The 17,021-nt window shown below is 58.2% G+C and overlaps 1 gene segment (V, D, J or C); it reads right to left on the minus strand.

Annotated features, from left to right (window-relative positions):
• Window positions 1-12,464: 12,464 nt before the first annotated feature.
• LOC135288835 (immunoglobulin heavy variable 3-23-like) lies at window positions 12,465-12,975 on the minus strand. The segment is given in 2 exon segments: window positions 12,465-12,814; window positions 12,957-12,975. Coding segments are annotated over 2 exon segments (369 nt in total).
• Window positions 12,976-17,021: the final 4,046 nt, after the last annotated feature.

Below are 17,021 nucleotides of genomic sequence, written 5' to 3' on the forward strand. Positions count from 1 at the left end.
TACTCGACCTTTGTCCCCAAATCTGGACCCTTGGCCTCAATTCCCGACCTTCAGAGCAAGGTTTTGGGGAAGAAAGTGGAGATTTGGGGTCAGGAGTTGTGGTTTGGGGTCAGCGGGTGAGAATTGGGGCCAAGGCAGTGCCAGGCTGGGATCAATGGTCAAGAGCTGGGTCTGGGGTTGGGGTTTGGGGGAAGGGTCTGGGGTCTGGGGACGGGGGGGACTCGGAGATTGGGGATGGGGACACCATGAGTCACGTCAACAAATCCAGCACTTTCAGCCCAAGCACTACTAGCACCCCTGGCACAGAAATAGGATCCGTAATCCTCGTCCTTGAGGTTGTTCATGGTCAGCGTCACCGAGCTCTGCCCGTTGTCCCTGGAGATCGTGAACCGGCCCTGCACCGACGGTGCGTACCAGGTGCTGCCACCACTGCTGCTGATCCCTGCGATGTATTCCAGCGCCAGTCCGGGCCTCTGGCGGATCCAGTACATGTCAAAATTCCCAAAAGTGAACCCAGACCCTCGGCAGAGGAGGCGCAGGGACCCCCCGGGGGGCTGGAGGTCCCCCCCGGACTCCAGCAGGGTCACGGCCGCCCGGAGCCCTGCGGGGAAAAGGGGAGATGAGACGATGAACCATATCAGGGTGTGGCTGGTGCTGGGCGTGGTCAGATCCAGGGAGAGTCGGGACCCACCTGGCAGAACCAGCAGGAGCAGGAGGAAGAGGATGAAGAAATCCAAGGGTCACAGTTTGGGGCCAAGAGTCAGGATTTTGGGTCAATGTTTGAGCTGTTCCCATCCCCATCTCCCCTTTTCCCCGCAGGGCTCCGGGCGGCCGTGACCCTGCTGGAGTCCGGGGGGACCTCCAGCCCCCCGGGGGGTCCCTGCGCCTCCTCTGCCGAGGGTCTGGCTTCGATTTCGGTCGATTCAGTTTGATGTGGAGTCGCCAGGGGCAGGGGAAGAGGCTGGAATACGTTGCAGGGATTGACAGCGATGGATACACCCGGTACCCCTCATCGTTCAAGGGCAGGGTGACGATCTCCAGGGACAACGGGCAGAGCTCGGTGACGCTGACCATGAACAACCTCAAGGACGAGGATTCCGGATCCTATTTCTGTGCCAAATCCACTGGTGCTGGTTGGACTGCTGGTGCTGGTCTTGTTGACAACGGGGATGGTGTCCCCATCCCCATCTCCGACTCCCCCCCTGTCCCCAGAGCCCAGACCCTTCCCCCAGACCCCAGCCCCAGACCCAGCTCTTGACCATTGATCCCAGCCTGGCACTGCCTTGGCCCCAGTTCTCACCCGCTGACCCCAAACCACAACTCCTGACCCCAAATCTCCACTTTCTTCCCCAAAACTTAGGACTGAAAGTGGAGATTTTAGGACGAGGATCAAGATTTGGGTCAACTTTGTGGCCAGGAGCTGAGAATTTGGGGCAGGACCTGTCCAGGGCTGGGACACAGGGACAAGGATGGGGTCAAGGGTTGGGGTTTGGGGGAAGGGTCTGGGCTCTGGGGACAGGGGGGACTCGGAGATGGGGGATGGAGCCAGCACCGCCACGTTCACTACGACCAGGATCAGCAGTGTAAGCCCCAGCAGATTTGGCGCAGAAATAGGATCCGGAATCCTCGTCCTTGAGGTTGTTCATGGTCAGCGTCACCGAGCTCTGCCCGTTGTCCCTGGAGATCAGGAACCGGCCCTTGACTGAGGGCGCGTAGAAGGTGCTGGCACCGTCGTTCCTGATCCATGCGATCCACTCCAGCCCCTGCCCGGGTCTCTGCCGCACCCATTCCATGGCAAAACCCCCAAAATCAAACCCAGACGCTCGGCAGAGGAGGCGCAGGGACCCCCCGGGGGGCTGGAGGTCCCCCCCCGACTCCAGCAGGGTCACGGCCGCCCGGAGCCCTGCGGGGAAAAGGGGAGATGGGGATGGGGAGATCGAAAGCTCAGGCAGAGCTGTACAATTCAGTAATGAGTGGAGCAAGACTAATTGAGGGGTTTGAGGCACCTTAGGACACAGGAAACCTCTGGTGGACATCTGGGACAAAATCAGGGGAGTTTGGGCTAAAACCAGTGAGGGTTTGGGGATGGGGGAGTGACTGTAACCCTGCTGGAGTCCGGGGGGGACCTCCAGCCCCCCGGGGGGTCCCTGCGCCTCCTCTGCCGAGGCTCCGGGTTTGATTTTGGGAATTACGCCATGCTCTGGGTCCGCCAGAGACCCGGGAAGGGGCTGGAATGGATCGCAGGGATCAGGAAAACGGGGGGCAGCACCGCCTACGCGCCATCGTTCAAGGGCCGGTTCACGATCTCGAGGGACAACGGGCAGAGCTCGGTGACGCTGACCATGAACAACCTCAAGGACGAGGATTCCGGATCCTATTTCTGCACCAAATCTGCTGATGCTGGCACTGGTTGGGAGGCTGTTGCCTATGATTTTGACCCCGTTCCCGTTACCGTGTCCCCACCTGTCCCCATGTCCCCAGACTCTTCCCCAAACCCCAGCCCTTGACCCCGTTCCTGTCCCCGTGTCCCAGTCCCGAACTGGTTCCGCCCCAAATCTCCACTGGCGGCTCCAAGTCTCCACCCAGGGCACCAAACCTTGGTGCAAATGGTCGAGATTTGGGAATAATGGGGCTGATTTGGGTCTGTAGGGGTCAACAATGGGGTCAAGCTTAGAGGGAATAATCGGGGATTTGGGGACAGGTGGGGACAAATTGATGGGGACATGGCCCAAAAAAGAACCAGCATGAGATTCCCAACCACCACCAGCATAAGCGTTTTTGGCGCAGAAATAGGATCCGGAATCCTCGTCCTTGAGGTTGTTCATGGTCAGCGTCACCGAGCTCTGCCCGTTGTCCCTGGAGATCGTGAACCGGCCCTTGACCGAGGGTGCGTAGTCGGTGTTGCCACCATCGTTCCTGATCAAAGCGATGAGTTCCAGCCCCTGCCCCGGTCTTTTGTGGATCCAGAACATGTCATAGCTCCCAAAATTGAACCCAGACCCTCGGCAGAGGAGGCGCAGGGACCCCCCGGGGGGCTGGAGGTCCCCCCCGGACTCCAGCAGGGTTACGGCCGCCCGGAGCCCTGCAGGGAAAAGGGGAGATGGGGATGGGAACAGCTCAAACATTGACCCAAATCCTGACTCTGGGGCCCAAATTGTGACCCTTGGATTTCTTCATCCTCTTCCTCCTGCTCCCGCTGGTTCTGCCAGGTGGGTCCCGACTCTCCCTGGATCTGACCACACCCAGCACCAGCCACACCCTGATGTGGTTCATCGTCTCATCTCCCCTTTGTGCCGCAGGGCTCCGGGCGGCCGTGACCCTGCTGGAGTCCGGGGGGCACCTCCAGCCCCCCGGGGGGTCCCTGCGCCTCCTCTGCCGAGGCTCCGGGTTCACTTTCGGCAGTTTCACCATGTACTGGGTTCGCCAGAGGCCCGGGCAGGCTCTGGAGTGGCTCGCGGGGATCAACACTGGTGGCACCACCTGGTACGCGCCATCGTTCAAGGGCCGGGTCACGATCTCCAGGGACAACGGGCAGAGCTCGGTGACGCTGACCATGAACAACCTCAAGGACGAGGATTCCGCCGTCTATTTCTGTGCCAAAAATGCTGATAATAGTTGGAATGCTGTTTATAATATTGGTTTTTCTGCTGGTTGGGGTGGGTTTTCACCCAGTCCCCATCACTATGTCCCAGCTGTCCCTGTATCCCAGACCCTTCCCCTAAACCGCAACTCATGACCCCACTCCTGACCCTTTGTCCCACCCAAGCACTCAGTCTGCCCCAAATGTCACCTCTGGGCCTCACCCACTGCCCTCATTCCTGAAATGTCACAAAAATTTCAGGATTTGGACCCAATGTTGAAGCCAGGGGTCCAGAACTCAAATTTTAGGCCAAAAGTCCCGATGTGAGGCCACTGGGCCAGGTTTGGGTCGGTGGCTGTGACTCGGTGCCAGCAGGGCAGATTTGGGGCAGAAGTGGCCAAGTCTGGGGGCAGTGGTTGGGATTTGAGGGCCAAGGCTGAGCTGAGGGTGAAAGCGGCCCTGATTTGGGGCCAGGAGCTGAGATTTGGGGCCAGAGCAGAGCCAGGGTGGGACAGAGGGTCAGGAATGGGGTCAGGGGCTGGGGGGAAGGGTCTGGGGCACGGGGACAGGGGGGACACGGTGACAGGGATGGGGTCAAGCAGCAGCACCCCAACCAGCAGCACCACATTTGGCGCAGAAATAGGATCCGGAATCCTCGTCCTTGAGGTTGTTCATGGTCAGCGTCACTGAGCTCTGCCCGTTGTCACTCGTCATCGTGAACCGGCCCTTGACCGAATCAGCGTAGAAAGTTTTGCCACTTTTTCTACTGATCCCTGCAACGAACTCCAGCCCCTGCCCGGGTCTCTGGCGCATCCAGCCCATCCCAAAAGTGCCGAAACTGAAGCCGGACGTTCGGCAGAGGAGGCGCAGGGACCCCCCGGGGGGATGGAGGTCCCCCCCGGACTCCAGCAGGGTCACGGCCGCCAGGAGCCCTGCGGGGAAAAGGGGAGATGGGGATGAGGGGATGGAAAGCTCAGGAGGACTTGTCCAGTTCATTAATGGGTGGAGCAAGATTAATTGAACAGTTTGAGGCACCCCAAAGATACAGGAAAGCTCTGGTGGAGATTTGGGGCCAGGAGATGAGATTTGGGGCAAGGAGAGGAGATTTGGGGGCAGGAGATGAGATTTGGTGCCAAGAGATGGGATTTGGGGCCAGGAGAGGAGATTTGGGGCCAAAACAGTTCAAGGCTGGGACAAGAAGAAAACAACGGGGTCGAAGTTTGTGGGGAAGTGTCTGGGGCATGCAGAGAAGTGGAGACGCAGAGATTGGATTGGGGCAAAAACCCAAACCTGATGAATGAACAATGTGAAAAGCAGCAGCCCAACCACCAGCACCAGCACCAGCATCCTTGGCACAGAAATAGGATCTGGAATCCTCGTCCTTGAGGTTGTTCATGGTCAGCGTCACTGAGCTCTGCCCGTTGTCCCGGGAGATCGTGAACCGGCCCTTGAACGATGGCGCGTAGTCGGTGCCTCCACCACTGCTGATCCCTGCGATGTATTCCAGCGCCTGCCCGGGTCTCTGGCGGATCCATAACATGTCAAAACTGCCAAAATCAAACCCGGACCCTCGGCAGAGGAGGCGCAGGGACCCCCCGGGGGGCTGGAGGTCCCCCCCGGACTCCAGCAGGGTCACGGCCGCCCGGGGCCCTGCGGGAAAAAGGGGAGATGGGGATGAGGGGATGGAATCTCAAGTGGAAGTGTCCAATTCATTAATGCATGGAGTGAGGCTAATTGAAGAGATTGGGGCACCTTAGTATACAGGAAAGCTCTGGTTGAGATTTGGGACAAAATCAGGGGAGTTTGGGGAAAACCAGAGAAGGTTTGGGGATGGGAGAGCCGCTGTGACCCTGCTGGAGTCCGGGGGGGACCTCCAGCCCCCCGGGGGGTCCCTGCGCCTCCTCTGCCGAGGGTCCGGGTTTGATTTTGGCCAATTTGGGATGGGTTGGCATCATCAGACACCCGGGCAGGGGCTGGAATCTGTGGCGAGTATCAGCAAAGGTGGCAGCACCTACTACGCACCCTCAGTCAAGGGCCGGGTCAGGATCTCCAGGGACAACGGGCAGAGCTCGGTGACGCTGACCATGAACAACCTCAAGGACGAGGATTCCGGATCCTATTTCTGTGCCAAAGCTGCTCGTGGTTACTATGCTAATCCTGCTGCTGAGAGTTTTGAGCCCATCCCCATCCATGTGTCGCCACCTGTCCCTGTGCCCCAGACCCTTTCCCCAAACCCCAGCCCTTGACCCCATTCCTGTCCCCTGTCCCAGCTCTGAACTGGTTCTGCCCCAAATTTCCCCCATTTTCCCCCAAATTCTCAGCTCTCAGCCCCACCTCTTCACCGCTGGTGCCAATTTTTGGGGCAAACCCTCAGGCCTGGGTGCCCGCAGCAGCCAGGGTTTGGTGCCAGGGGTGCAGATCTGGGGCTGCCCCAGAGGGATTTTCAGGCCGATGGTCACAAGAGCGGCCAGAACCACCACCATAAGCATCAGCAGCATTACCACAACCACTGGTGGAACATTTGGCGCAGAAATAGACGGCGGAATCCTCGTCTTTGAGGTTGTTCATGGTCAGCGTCACCGAGCTCTGCCCGTTGTCCCTGGAGATCGTGAACCGGCCCTGCACCGAGGGCGCGTAGTTGGTGCTGGCACCGTTGTAGTAGATCCTCGCGACCCACTCCAGCCCCTGCCCGGGTCTCTGGCGGATCCAGTACATGTCAAAACTCCCGAAATCGAACCCAGAGCCTCTGCAGAGGAGGCGCAGGGACCCCCCGGGGGGCTGGAGGTCCCCCCCGCACTCCAGCAGGGTCACGGCCGCCCGGAGCCCTGCGGGAAATAGGGGAGATGGGGATGGGAAGAGCTCAAACATTGACCCAAATCCTCAATCCTGGCCCTAAATTTTGCCCGTTTCTTGTCATCCTGCTGATCCTGCTGGCCCTCCCAGGTGTGTCCTGCCCCTTTTTCCAACAGGAAACACTCACTTCTGTCCTCCAGCCAACCCCGCTCCTCATCCCCATCTCCCCTTTTCCCCGCAGGGCTCCGGGCGGCCGTGACCCTGCTGGAGTGCGGGGGGGACCTCCAGCCCCCCGGGGGGTCCCTGCGCCTCCTCTGCCGAGGGTCCGGGTTCAGTTTCGGCAGTTTTGGGATGGGCTGGATGCGCCAGAGACCCGGGCAGGGGCTGGAATGGGTCGCAGGGGCCAACACTGGTGGCTACACCGAGTACGCGCCGTCGGTGCAGGGCCGGGTCACGATCTCCAGGGACAACGGGCAGAGCTCGGTGACGCTGACCATGAACAACCTCAAGGACGAGGATTCCGGATCCTATTTCTGTGCCAGAGCTGCTGCTGGTTACTACGCTTATGGTGCTGCTGCTTATCGTTTTGACCCTGTACCCTTCACCGTGTCCTCACTGTCCCCTATGCCCCAGACCCTTCCCCCAAACCCTTGACCCCGTTCCTGTCCCCGTGTCCCAGCCCTGAACTGGTCCTGCCCCAAATCTCCCCTGCTGGCTCCAAGTCTCAGCCAAGTTCCCCAAAATTGCTGACGATGGGCCAGATCTCAGGCCAGCAGGAAAATCTGATTTTTCTCTGAGTGGTTTGTCCCAAATCTCTCGCGATCAGTTGTCACAGCGAGTTCTGTGTCTGCGGCCGGGCACGTGAGCTGCTGGCGCCTTCCCAGTGCCACACCCGCGGGACCAGAGCCGTGCTGGAAAACCAAACAGCTCCAGAGGCGTTCCCAGCAGCCCCGTCCCGCCGGGGATGGGGACAGAGAGCCCGGCCGGGGATAAATCCCTCTGGGGCAGCCCCAGATCTGCACCCCTGGCACCAAACCCTGGCTGCTGCGGGCACCCAGTCTGAGGGTTTGCCACAAAAATTGGCACCAGCGGTGAAGAGGTGGGGCTGAGAGCTGAGAATTTGGGGGAAAATGGGGGAGATTTGGGGCAGAACCAGTACAGAGCTGGGACAGGGGACAGGAGTGGGGTCAAGGGCTGGGGTTTGGGGGAAGGGTCTGGGGCACGGGGACAGGGGGGACACAGGGACCGGGACGGGGATGGGATCAAAATGTTCAACCACAGCAGCACTATCATAACCACCAGCATAAGCGTTTTTGGTGCAGAAATAGACAGCGGAATCCTCGTCCTTGAGGTTGTTCATGGTCAGCGTCACCGACCTCTGCCCGTTGTCCCTGGAGATCGTGAACCGGCCCTTGACCGACGGCGCGTACCAGGTACCGCCACCATTGTTATTGATCCCTGCGATGTATTCCAGCCCCTGCCCGGGTCTCTGTCGCACCCATAACATGGCAAAACTCCCAAAATCAAAGCCGGAGCCTCGGCAGAGGAGGCGCAGGGACCCCCCGGGGGGCTGGAGGTCCCCCCCGGACTCCAGCAGGGTCACGGCCGCCTGGAGCCCTGCGGGGAAAAGGGGAGATGGGGATGAGGGGATGGAAAGCTCAGGCAGAAGTGTCTAATTAATAAATGAGTGGATTTGGCCTAATTGCAGGGTTTAGAATGTTTTGTGATACTGGAAAGCTCCGGTAGAAATTGGGGTCCAGACAAAGAGAGTTTGGTACAAAACCAGAGAAGGCTTGGGGGTGAGGGATTGGCCGTGACCCTGCTGGAGTCCGGGGGGGACCTCCAGCCCCCCGGGGGGTCCCTGCGCCTCCTCTGCCGAGGCTCCGGGTTCACTTTCGGCAGGTATGACCTGCACTGGATGCGCCAGAGACCCGGGCAGGGGCTGGAATTCGTCGCAGCATTCGACAGCAATGGTGGCACCTACTACGCTCCGTCACTGCGGGGCCGGTTCACGATCTCCAGGGCCAACGGGCAGAGCTCGGTGACGCTGACCATGAACAACCTCAAGGACGAGGATTCCGGATCCTATTTCTGTGCCAAAGAGGCTGCTGCTTACATTGCTGACGGCGCTCTTGAATCTGTTGGCCTCAATCCTGTCCCCGTGTCCCCACCTGTCCCCATTCCCCAGATCCTTCCCTGCAACACTTGACAAAAAAAAATTCGTCAAGATTTGGTGTCACGTGTAAAGATTTGCTGGTAGAATTTTAGAATATTGACATGTTTGAAGGCATGGAATTTAGGGTGGGGCCGCCACCGGCTGTGTCAACATAATTAGCATAAGCACCACCAGCACCAGCACCCTTGGCACAGAAATAGGATCCGGAATCCTCGTCCTTGAGGTTGTTCATGGTCAGCGTCACCGAGCTCTGCCCGTTGTCCCTGGAGATCGTGAACCAGCCCTGCACCGACGGCGCGTAGGCGGTGCCTCCACCAGTGTTGATCCCTGCGATGTATTCCAGCGCCTGCCCGGGCCTCTGGCGGACCCATAACATGTCAAAACTCCCAAAACTGAACCCGGAGCCTCGGCAGAGGAGGCGCAGGGACCCCCCGGGGGGCTGGAGGTCCCCCCCGGACTCCAGCAGGGTCACGGCCGCCCGGAGCCCTGCGGGGAAAAGGGGAGATGGGGATGAGGGGATAGAAATCTCAAGCAGAAGTGTCTAATTAACAAATGAGTGGATTTGGGCTAATTGCAGGGTTTAAGGCCTTTTTTGATACTGGAAAGTTCTGTTGGAGATTTGGGGCCAGGCGAAGGGAGTTTGGTACAAACCAGAGAAGGTTTGGGGATGGGGGAGCGGCCGTGGCCGTGCTGGGCAATTCAGGGCAGTGACACAAAGCTTTTTCTGCAGCTGGCATTCTGCTGAGCCACTCAGGACCTGGACACGCCTCCGTGAAACGCAGATGTTAAAGATGACAGAAACCCAGAACTTTTTATTTTCCTGCCCCGGCCTGCCCGGGCCCCTGCAGCTGCCAGGAAGGAAGTGGGGGGAGGCTGCAGAGCCCCAAAATCTCGGCGTCTTCTCCTCCCTCCCCTCTGGCACCTCACTGCTCCCTCCCCGGGTGCCGTGCCTTGGTGCTGCTCCTCGGTTTTGGGGTGAAATCCTCTTGTGAGCTCTGCAGAAATCACCCATTTTTCCCAAAACACGTGAACAGCCTCAAGGACGAGGATTCCGTATCCTATTTCTGTGCCAAATGTTCCAGCACTGGTTGTGGTTCTGCGTTTCTCACTCTTTATGCTGCCGATATGGGTGCACTTGGCCCTGAGACACGCTGTCCACAAACATCCCAAAATTCCCACATTCTACCCCCAAATCATTACCCTTGGCATCAAATCTTGACGTTTTCCCCCAAACTCCACCATCATTGTCTCCACCCTCACATTTCTCTGGAGTTTTGATCATTTGACCCAAATCTCAAAGGTTCATCCCCCAAACTCTGCCTTTGGTGCCCCAGATCTCAGCGGGGTTCACTTGTGACCATTGGGCCCAAACTCAGCTGGTTCTGCCCCAAATCTCAGCTGTTGGCACCAAACCTCAGCTGCTGGCTCCAAGTCACAACCAAGGTCCCCAAACCTTGGTGCAAATGGTCGAGATTTGGGAATAATGGGGCTGATTTGGGTCTGTAGGGGTCACCAATGGGGTCAAGCGTCAGAGGGAATAATCGGGGATTTGGGAACAGGTGGGGACACATTGATGTGGCCAGACTGGGAGGTGGGTGGGAAACACCTGGGATGGCCAGCAGGAGCAGGTGAATGAGGATGAATGGGAGGTCCAAGGGTCAGGATTTGGGGCCAAGAGTCAAGATTTGTGGTCAGTGGTGGAGCTTTTGCCGACCCCATCTCCCCTTTTCCCCGCAGGGCTCCGGGCGGCCGTGACCCTGCTGGAGTGCGGGGGGGACCTCCAGCCCCCCGGGGGGTCCCTGCGCCTCCTCTGCCGAGCGTCTGGGTTCAATTTCGGGAGCTCCTACATGAGCTGGATCCGCCAGAGACCCGGGCAGGCGCTGGAGTGGATCGCAGGGATCTACCCTGATGGCAGCACCGGCTACGCGCCGTCGGTGCAGGGCCGGTTCACGATCTCCAGGGACAACGGGCAGAGCTCGGTGACGCTGACCATGAACAACCTCAAGGACGAGGATTCCGGATCCTATTTCTGTGCCAAATATGCTGGTGCTGGTTGTTGGGCTGATGCTTTTCACATTGTTCATTCATCAGATTTGGGTTTTTCCCCCGATCCAATCCCTGCGTCTCCACTTCTCTGCATGCCCCAGACACTTCCCCACAAACTTCAACCCCGTTGTTGTCTCCTTGTCCCAACCTTGCACTGTTTTGGCCCCAAATCTCATCTCCTGGCCCCAAATCTCATCTCCTGGCACTGGGGGCCAGGGCTGGGGTGTTGGGGGTGGGTTGGACTCGATGATGAGCTTGGAGGCCTCTTCCAAACCTGTGAATTCTGTGAATTCAGTGATTTCTGTGAATTTTGTGGATTCTGTGAATGTTCTTAATTCAGTGAATTTGGAGAATGAGAAAAATCCTGGAGGATTGAGTCAAGGGTGGAGCTTTGAAAGAGGGACCTGGAAACACGGGACAGGTGGCGTCCAAGCCATGGGGGCGGGGCCAAAACCGTCAGCTCCATAACCAGCCCAAGCACCAAAATGTTTGGCGCAGAAATAGGATCCGGAATCCTCGTCCTTGAGGTTGTTCATGGTCAGCGTCACCGAGCTCTGCCCGTTGTCTCTGGAGATGGTGAACCGGCCCTGCACCGATGGCGCGTAGTAGGTGCTGCCACTGCTACTGATGTCTGCGATATACTCCAGCGCCTGCCCGGGTCTCTGCCAATACCAGCCCATCGCAAATTGTCCGAAATCGAAGCCAGACGCTCGGCAGAGGAGGCGCAGGGACCCCCCGGGGGGCTGGAGGTCCCCCCCGGACTCCAGCAGGGTCACGGCCGCCCGGAGCCCTGTGGGGAAAAGGGGAGATGGGGATGGGAACAGCTCAAACACTGACCCAAATCCTGACTCTTGACTTCAAATTGTGACCCTTCGACCTCCCCATCCTCTGTGTCCTGGGCCTGATGACCACGCCCAGCTTTGGCCACACCCAGATCCGTCGTCTCATCCCCATCTCCCCTTTGTGCCGCAGGGCTCCGGGCGGCCGTGACCCTGCTGGAGTCCGGGGGGGACCTCCAGCCCCACGGGGGGTCCCTGCGCCTCCTCTGCCGAGGGTCTGGGTTCAATTTTGGGAGCTATGACATGTTCTGGATCCGCCAGAGACCCGGGCAGGGGCTGGAATACGTCGCGTGGATCAGGAACGACGGTGCCAGCACCAACTATGCGCCCTCAGTCAAGGGCCGGTTCACGATCTCCAGGGACAACGGGCAGAGCTCGGTGACGCTGACCATGAACAACCTCAAGGACGAGGATTCCGGATCCTATTTCTGTGCCAAGTGTTACACCAGTGGTTGTGGTAACCCTGCTTTTGCTTATGGTGGTGATACTGGCCGTGGTCCCAGGCCCTCTCCTCCATGTTCCCAAATCTCCCAGAATTCTCTGATCCTACCCCAAAATCCCAGCCCTTCTCCTCATACCTTGACCGTTTTCCCTCAAACTCCTCCCTTGCTGCCCCAATTCTCAATTTTTCCCCCCAATTTTGACCATTTCTCCCCAATCTCAGCCTTCCCCTCGCCCTTGGGCCCTTTGCCCAGAACCGTCCCGCAAATCCCAGCCTTTCACCCCAGATTTCCGCTCCCTTCCCTTGTGACCATTGGCCTGAAAATCCCTCTGGGGCAGCCCCAGATCTGCACCCCTGGCACCAAACCCTGGCTGCTGCGGGCACCCAGGCCTGAGGGTTTGCCCCAAAAATTGGCACCAGCGGTGAAGAGGTGGGGCTGAGAGCTGAGAATTTGGGGGAAAATGGTGGAGATTTGGGGCAGAACCAGTTCAGAGCTGGGACAGGGGGACAGGAATGGGGTCAGGATTTGGGGTTTGGGGGAAGGGTCTGGGGCACGGGGACAGGTGGGGACAGGGTGAATGGATCACATCAGTCAAGATGAGCACCAGCACCACAACAACTATTACCAGCTTGTTTGGCACAGAAATAGGATCCGGAATCCTCGTCCTTGAGGTTGTTCATGGTCAGCGTCACCGAGCTCTGCCCGTTGTCACTCGTCATCGTGACCCGGCCCTGCACCGAATCCGCGTAGAAAGTGTTGCCACTTCTTCTGCTGATCCCTGCGACGAACTCCAGCCCCTGCCCGGGTCTCTGGCGCACCCATTCAATGGCAAAACCCCCAAAATCGAACCCGGATGTTCGGCAGTGGAGGCGCAGGGACCCCCCGGGGGGCTGGAGGTCCCCCCCGGACTCCAGCAGGGTCACGGCCGCCCGGAGCCCTGCGGCACAAAGGGGAGATGGGGATGAAGAAAGTTCAAACATTGACCCAAATTCTCAATCCTGGCCTGAAATGGTGACACTTGGAGTTCATCATCCTCCTCCACCTGCTCCTGCTGACCCTCCCGGGTGGATCCCACACACCCGCCACGCCCAGATCCATCTCCTCATCCCCATCTCCCCTTTTTCCCGCAGGGCTCCGGGCGGCCGTGACCCTGCTGGAGTCCGGGGGGGACCTCCAGCCCCCCGGGGGGTCCCTGCGCCTCCTCTGCCGAGCGTCTGGGTTCAATTTCGGCAGTTTTGGGATGGGCTGGATGCGCCAGAGACCCGGGCAGGCACTGGAATACGTCGCGGGGATCAGCAACAATGGTGGCAGCACCGCCTACGCGCCCTCGGTGCAGGGCCGGTTCACGATCTCCAGGGACAACGGGCAGGGCTCGGTGACGCTGACCATGAACAACCTCAAGGACGAGGATTCCGGATCCTGTTTCTGTGCCTGATCTTTTTGTGCCAATTGTTGGGCTGCTGCGAATGGTGGTGACGACGCCCGTGATGGCATCAGGCTCCTGGTTTCAGCTCTGCTCATTCATTGAGTCCCCAAAGCGCTGATTTCAAACCCAAACCTCACCCCTTGTCCCAGTTCCTGACCCTTTGTCCCCAGTCTCCCTCATCTGCACCAATGGTCGGCACTGACCCCAAACCCTCTCTGGCTTCTGCCCCAAAACTCAACCATTGGACCCAAACCTTCACCCGTGGCCTCCAGTTCTGACCTCCACCCAATGAGGGCCCGGGGAGATCAGGGAGATTTGGGTGAAATGGGGAAAATGGGGGGGAAAGTTGAGAATTGGTGCAAAGATGGTGGAGACTGGGGGAGATGTTCAAGGGGATCAAGGGCTGGGTTTGGGGAAAGGATTTGGGGATCTGGGGACAGTTGGGGACCCAGGGGTGGGGATTTTGAGCCACCGCCACCATCGTCACTATCACCAAGCGTAATGCCACTGTAACAACCACGGAAACTTCTGGCGCAGAAATAGGATCCGGAATCCTCGTCTTTGAGGTTGTTCATGGTCAGCGTCACCGAGCTCTGCCCGTTGTCCCTGCAGATCCTGACCCGGCCCCGCACCGAGGGCGCGTACGCGGAGCTCCAGCCTTCCTTCCGGACACTCCCGACCCACTCCAGCCCCTGCCCGGGTCTCTGGCGGATCCAGAACATGTCGTGATCGGCCAAAGTGAACCCGGAGGCGCGGCACAGCAAGGTCAGGGACTCCCCGGGGGGCTGGAGGTCCCCCCCGGACTCCAGCAGGGTCACGGCCGCCCGGAGCCCTGCGGGGAAAAGGGGAGATGGGGATGGGGAACGGGGTTGACTGAGGCCTCGCAGTGAGTGTGGCCAGATCCGGAGAAATGGGGTGAACCACATGGGAAGTCAACAGGATCAGCAGGATAACAAGTAAATGTCACAATTTGGGGCCAAGAGTCAGGATTTGGGTCAGTGTTTGAGCTGTTCCCATCCCCATCTCCCCTTTTCCCCGCAGGGCTCCGGGTGGCCGTGACCCTGCTGGAGTCCGGGGGGGACCTCCAGCCCCCCGGGGGGTCCCTGCGCCTCCTCTGCCGAGGCTCCGGGTTCAATTTTGGGACTTATGGCATGCACTGGATCCGCCAGAGACCTGGGCAGGCGCTGGAATGGGTTGGAGGCATCAACAATGACGGTGTCAACACCTACTACGCGCCGTCGGTGCAGGGCCGGTTCACGATCTCCAGGGACAACGGGCAGAGCTCGGTGACGCTGACCATGAACAACCTCAAGGACGAGGATTCCGGATCCTATTTCTGTGCCAAACACGTTTATTCCCGGAATGCTGACACTGCTGACAGTTTTGGCCCCGCCCCATGGCTGTGTCCCCAGCTGTCCCCGGCTGTCCCCAGACCCCTCCCTGGCCCTGCCCTGGCCCCTCTGGCCCCATCGGGGCTGCTCAATCTCTCCAGGGATGCCCGGCGCCAGATGTTGTGGTTTTGTTTTGCCAAATTCAGATTTCCCCAAATTCAGATTTCCCCAATTTTCAGATTTCCCCAAATTCAGATTTCCCCAGTTTTCAGATTTCCCTAGTTTTCAGATTTCCCCAAATTCACATTTCCCCAATTTTCACATTTCCCTAATTTTCAGATTTCCCCAATTTTCAGATTTCCCCAGTTTTCAGATTTCCCCAGTTTTCAGATTTCCCCAAATTCACATTTCCCCAATTTTCACATTTCCCCAGTTTTCAGATTTCCCCAATTTTCAGATTTCCCCAAATTCGCATTTCCCCAATTTTCACATTTCCCCAATTTTCAGATTTCCCCAAATTCAGATTTCCCCAATTTTCAGATTTTCCCAATTTTCAGATTTCCCCAAATTCACATTTCCCCAGGTTTCACACTTCCCCAATTTTCACATTTCCCACCCAACGTGCTGCTGCGTGTGCTGGGCTCGGCGCTGGCCAATCACCCGTGCCCTCATTTCCTGCTCTGGGACAGGACTGGGAGAAAGCCAAAGCAGGCTGAAAACCTTCAAAAGGACATTTATTAAAAGTAACGAAGAGAAAAAGCCAAGAATCCAAACAAACCCCTCCGAACGCTTCTCCTCCTCCCTCAAACTCTCCTTTCCCCCTGACAATGAAACAAAACCCAAAATTTCCACTCAGTTTGCCACCTCTAAAACAGTCTTTCCTCAGCTCCCTGGGAGAGAATTCCCTCTTGTTAAGGTGATGGAGGATTCTTTATGAGAGGAAAAACCCGTTTTTGGTGGTTTTTGATTTCATCGGGAGCCCTGCCATGGTGAAATCCTTCCCGTTGTCACCAGCCTTCCCACAGCTTGTCACGGGGCGGCTTTTGGGGCATTGATTTAAAGACGAGCTGTTCAAAGGCAGAATTCTCATTACCTGTCTCTAAAATCGTCCTCACCCCTGCGAACAGAAATATTTTATTATTTCTAATTCTCCTGGAAGCCCAGGCCTGCCCTGCTCTGCCCAAACTCCTCACGGGATCACGGCCGTGCCAACATCTGCTCCTCTCAGCCTGGCGGCCTCGGCTCGAGGTCAGTTTGGGCATTTCCATCTCCCCACGGTTTCACCTGTTTTGGGAAAAATGGGTGGTTTCTGCAGAGCCCACAAGAGGATTTCACCCCAAAACCGAGGAGCAGCACCAAGGCACGGCGGCCGGGGAGGGAGCAGTGAGGTGCCAGAGGGGAGGGAGGAGGAGACGCCGAGATTTTGGGGCTCTGCAGCCTCCCCCCACTTCCTTCCTGGCAGCTGCAGGGGCCCGGGCAGGCCGGGGCGGTAAAATAAAAAGTTCTGGGTTTGTGTCATCTTTAACATCTGCGTTTCACGGAGGCGTGTCCAGGTTCTGAGTGGCTCAGCAGAATGCCAGCTGCAGAAAAAGCTTTGTGTCACTGCCCTGAATTGCCCAGCAGGGTCACGGCCGCTCCCCCATCCCCAAACCTTCTCTGGTTTGTACCAAACTCCCTTCGCCTGGCCCCAAATCTCCAACAGATCTTTCCAGTATCAAAAAAGGCCTTAAACCCTGCAATTAGCCCAAATCCACTCATTTGTTAATTAGACACTTCTGCTTGAGGTTTCCATCCCCTCATCCCCATCTCCCCTTTTCCCCGCAGGGCTCCGGGCGGCCGTGACCCTGCTGGAGTCCGGGGGGGACCTCCAGCCCCCCGGGGGGTCCCTGCGCCTCCTCTGCCGAGGCTCCGGCTTGGATTTCGGACGAATCAGTCTGATGTGGATTCGCCAGAGGCCTGGGAAGGGGCTGGAATGGGTCGCAGGGATTGACTACGATGGAGAAACCAGATACCCGTCATCGTTCAAGGGCCGGGTCACGATCTCCAGGGACAACGGGCAGAGCTCGGTGACGTTGACCATGAACAACCTCAAGGACGAGGATTCCGGATCCTATTTCTGCGCCAAAACCAACTGTCCGGGTTGTTGGAGCATTGCTGGTTATATTGATGATGCTGGTGGTGTCTCCACCTGTCCCCAAAGCCCAGATCCTTCCCCCAAACCCCAACCCTTGACCCTTTGTCCCAAGTCTCATGCATTTGAACCAACAGTGACCAAAGACACCAAATCCTCGCTTGGTTCTTCCCAAAACTGAAATGGATTGCTCGGATCTGTTGCCTCATCCCCATCTCCCCTTTTCCCCGCAGGGCTCCGGGCGGCCGTGACCCTG

This window comes from Passer domesticus, chromosome 36 (assembly GCF_036417665.1).
Source record: "Passer domesticus isolate bPasDom1 chromosome 36, bPasDom1.hap1, whole genome shotgun sequence".
NCBI lineage: Eukaryota > Metazoa > Chordata > Aves > Passeriformes > Passeridae > Passer > Passer domesticus.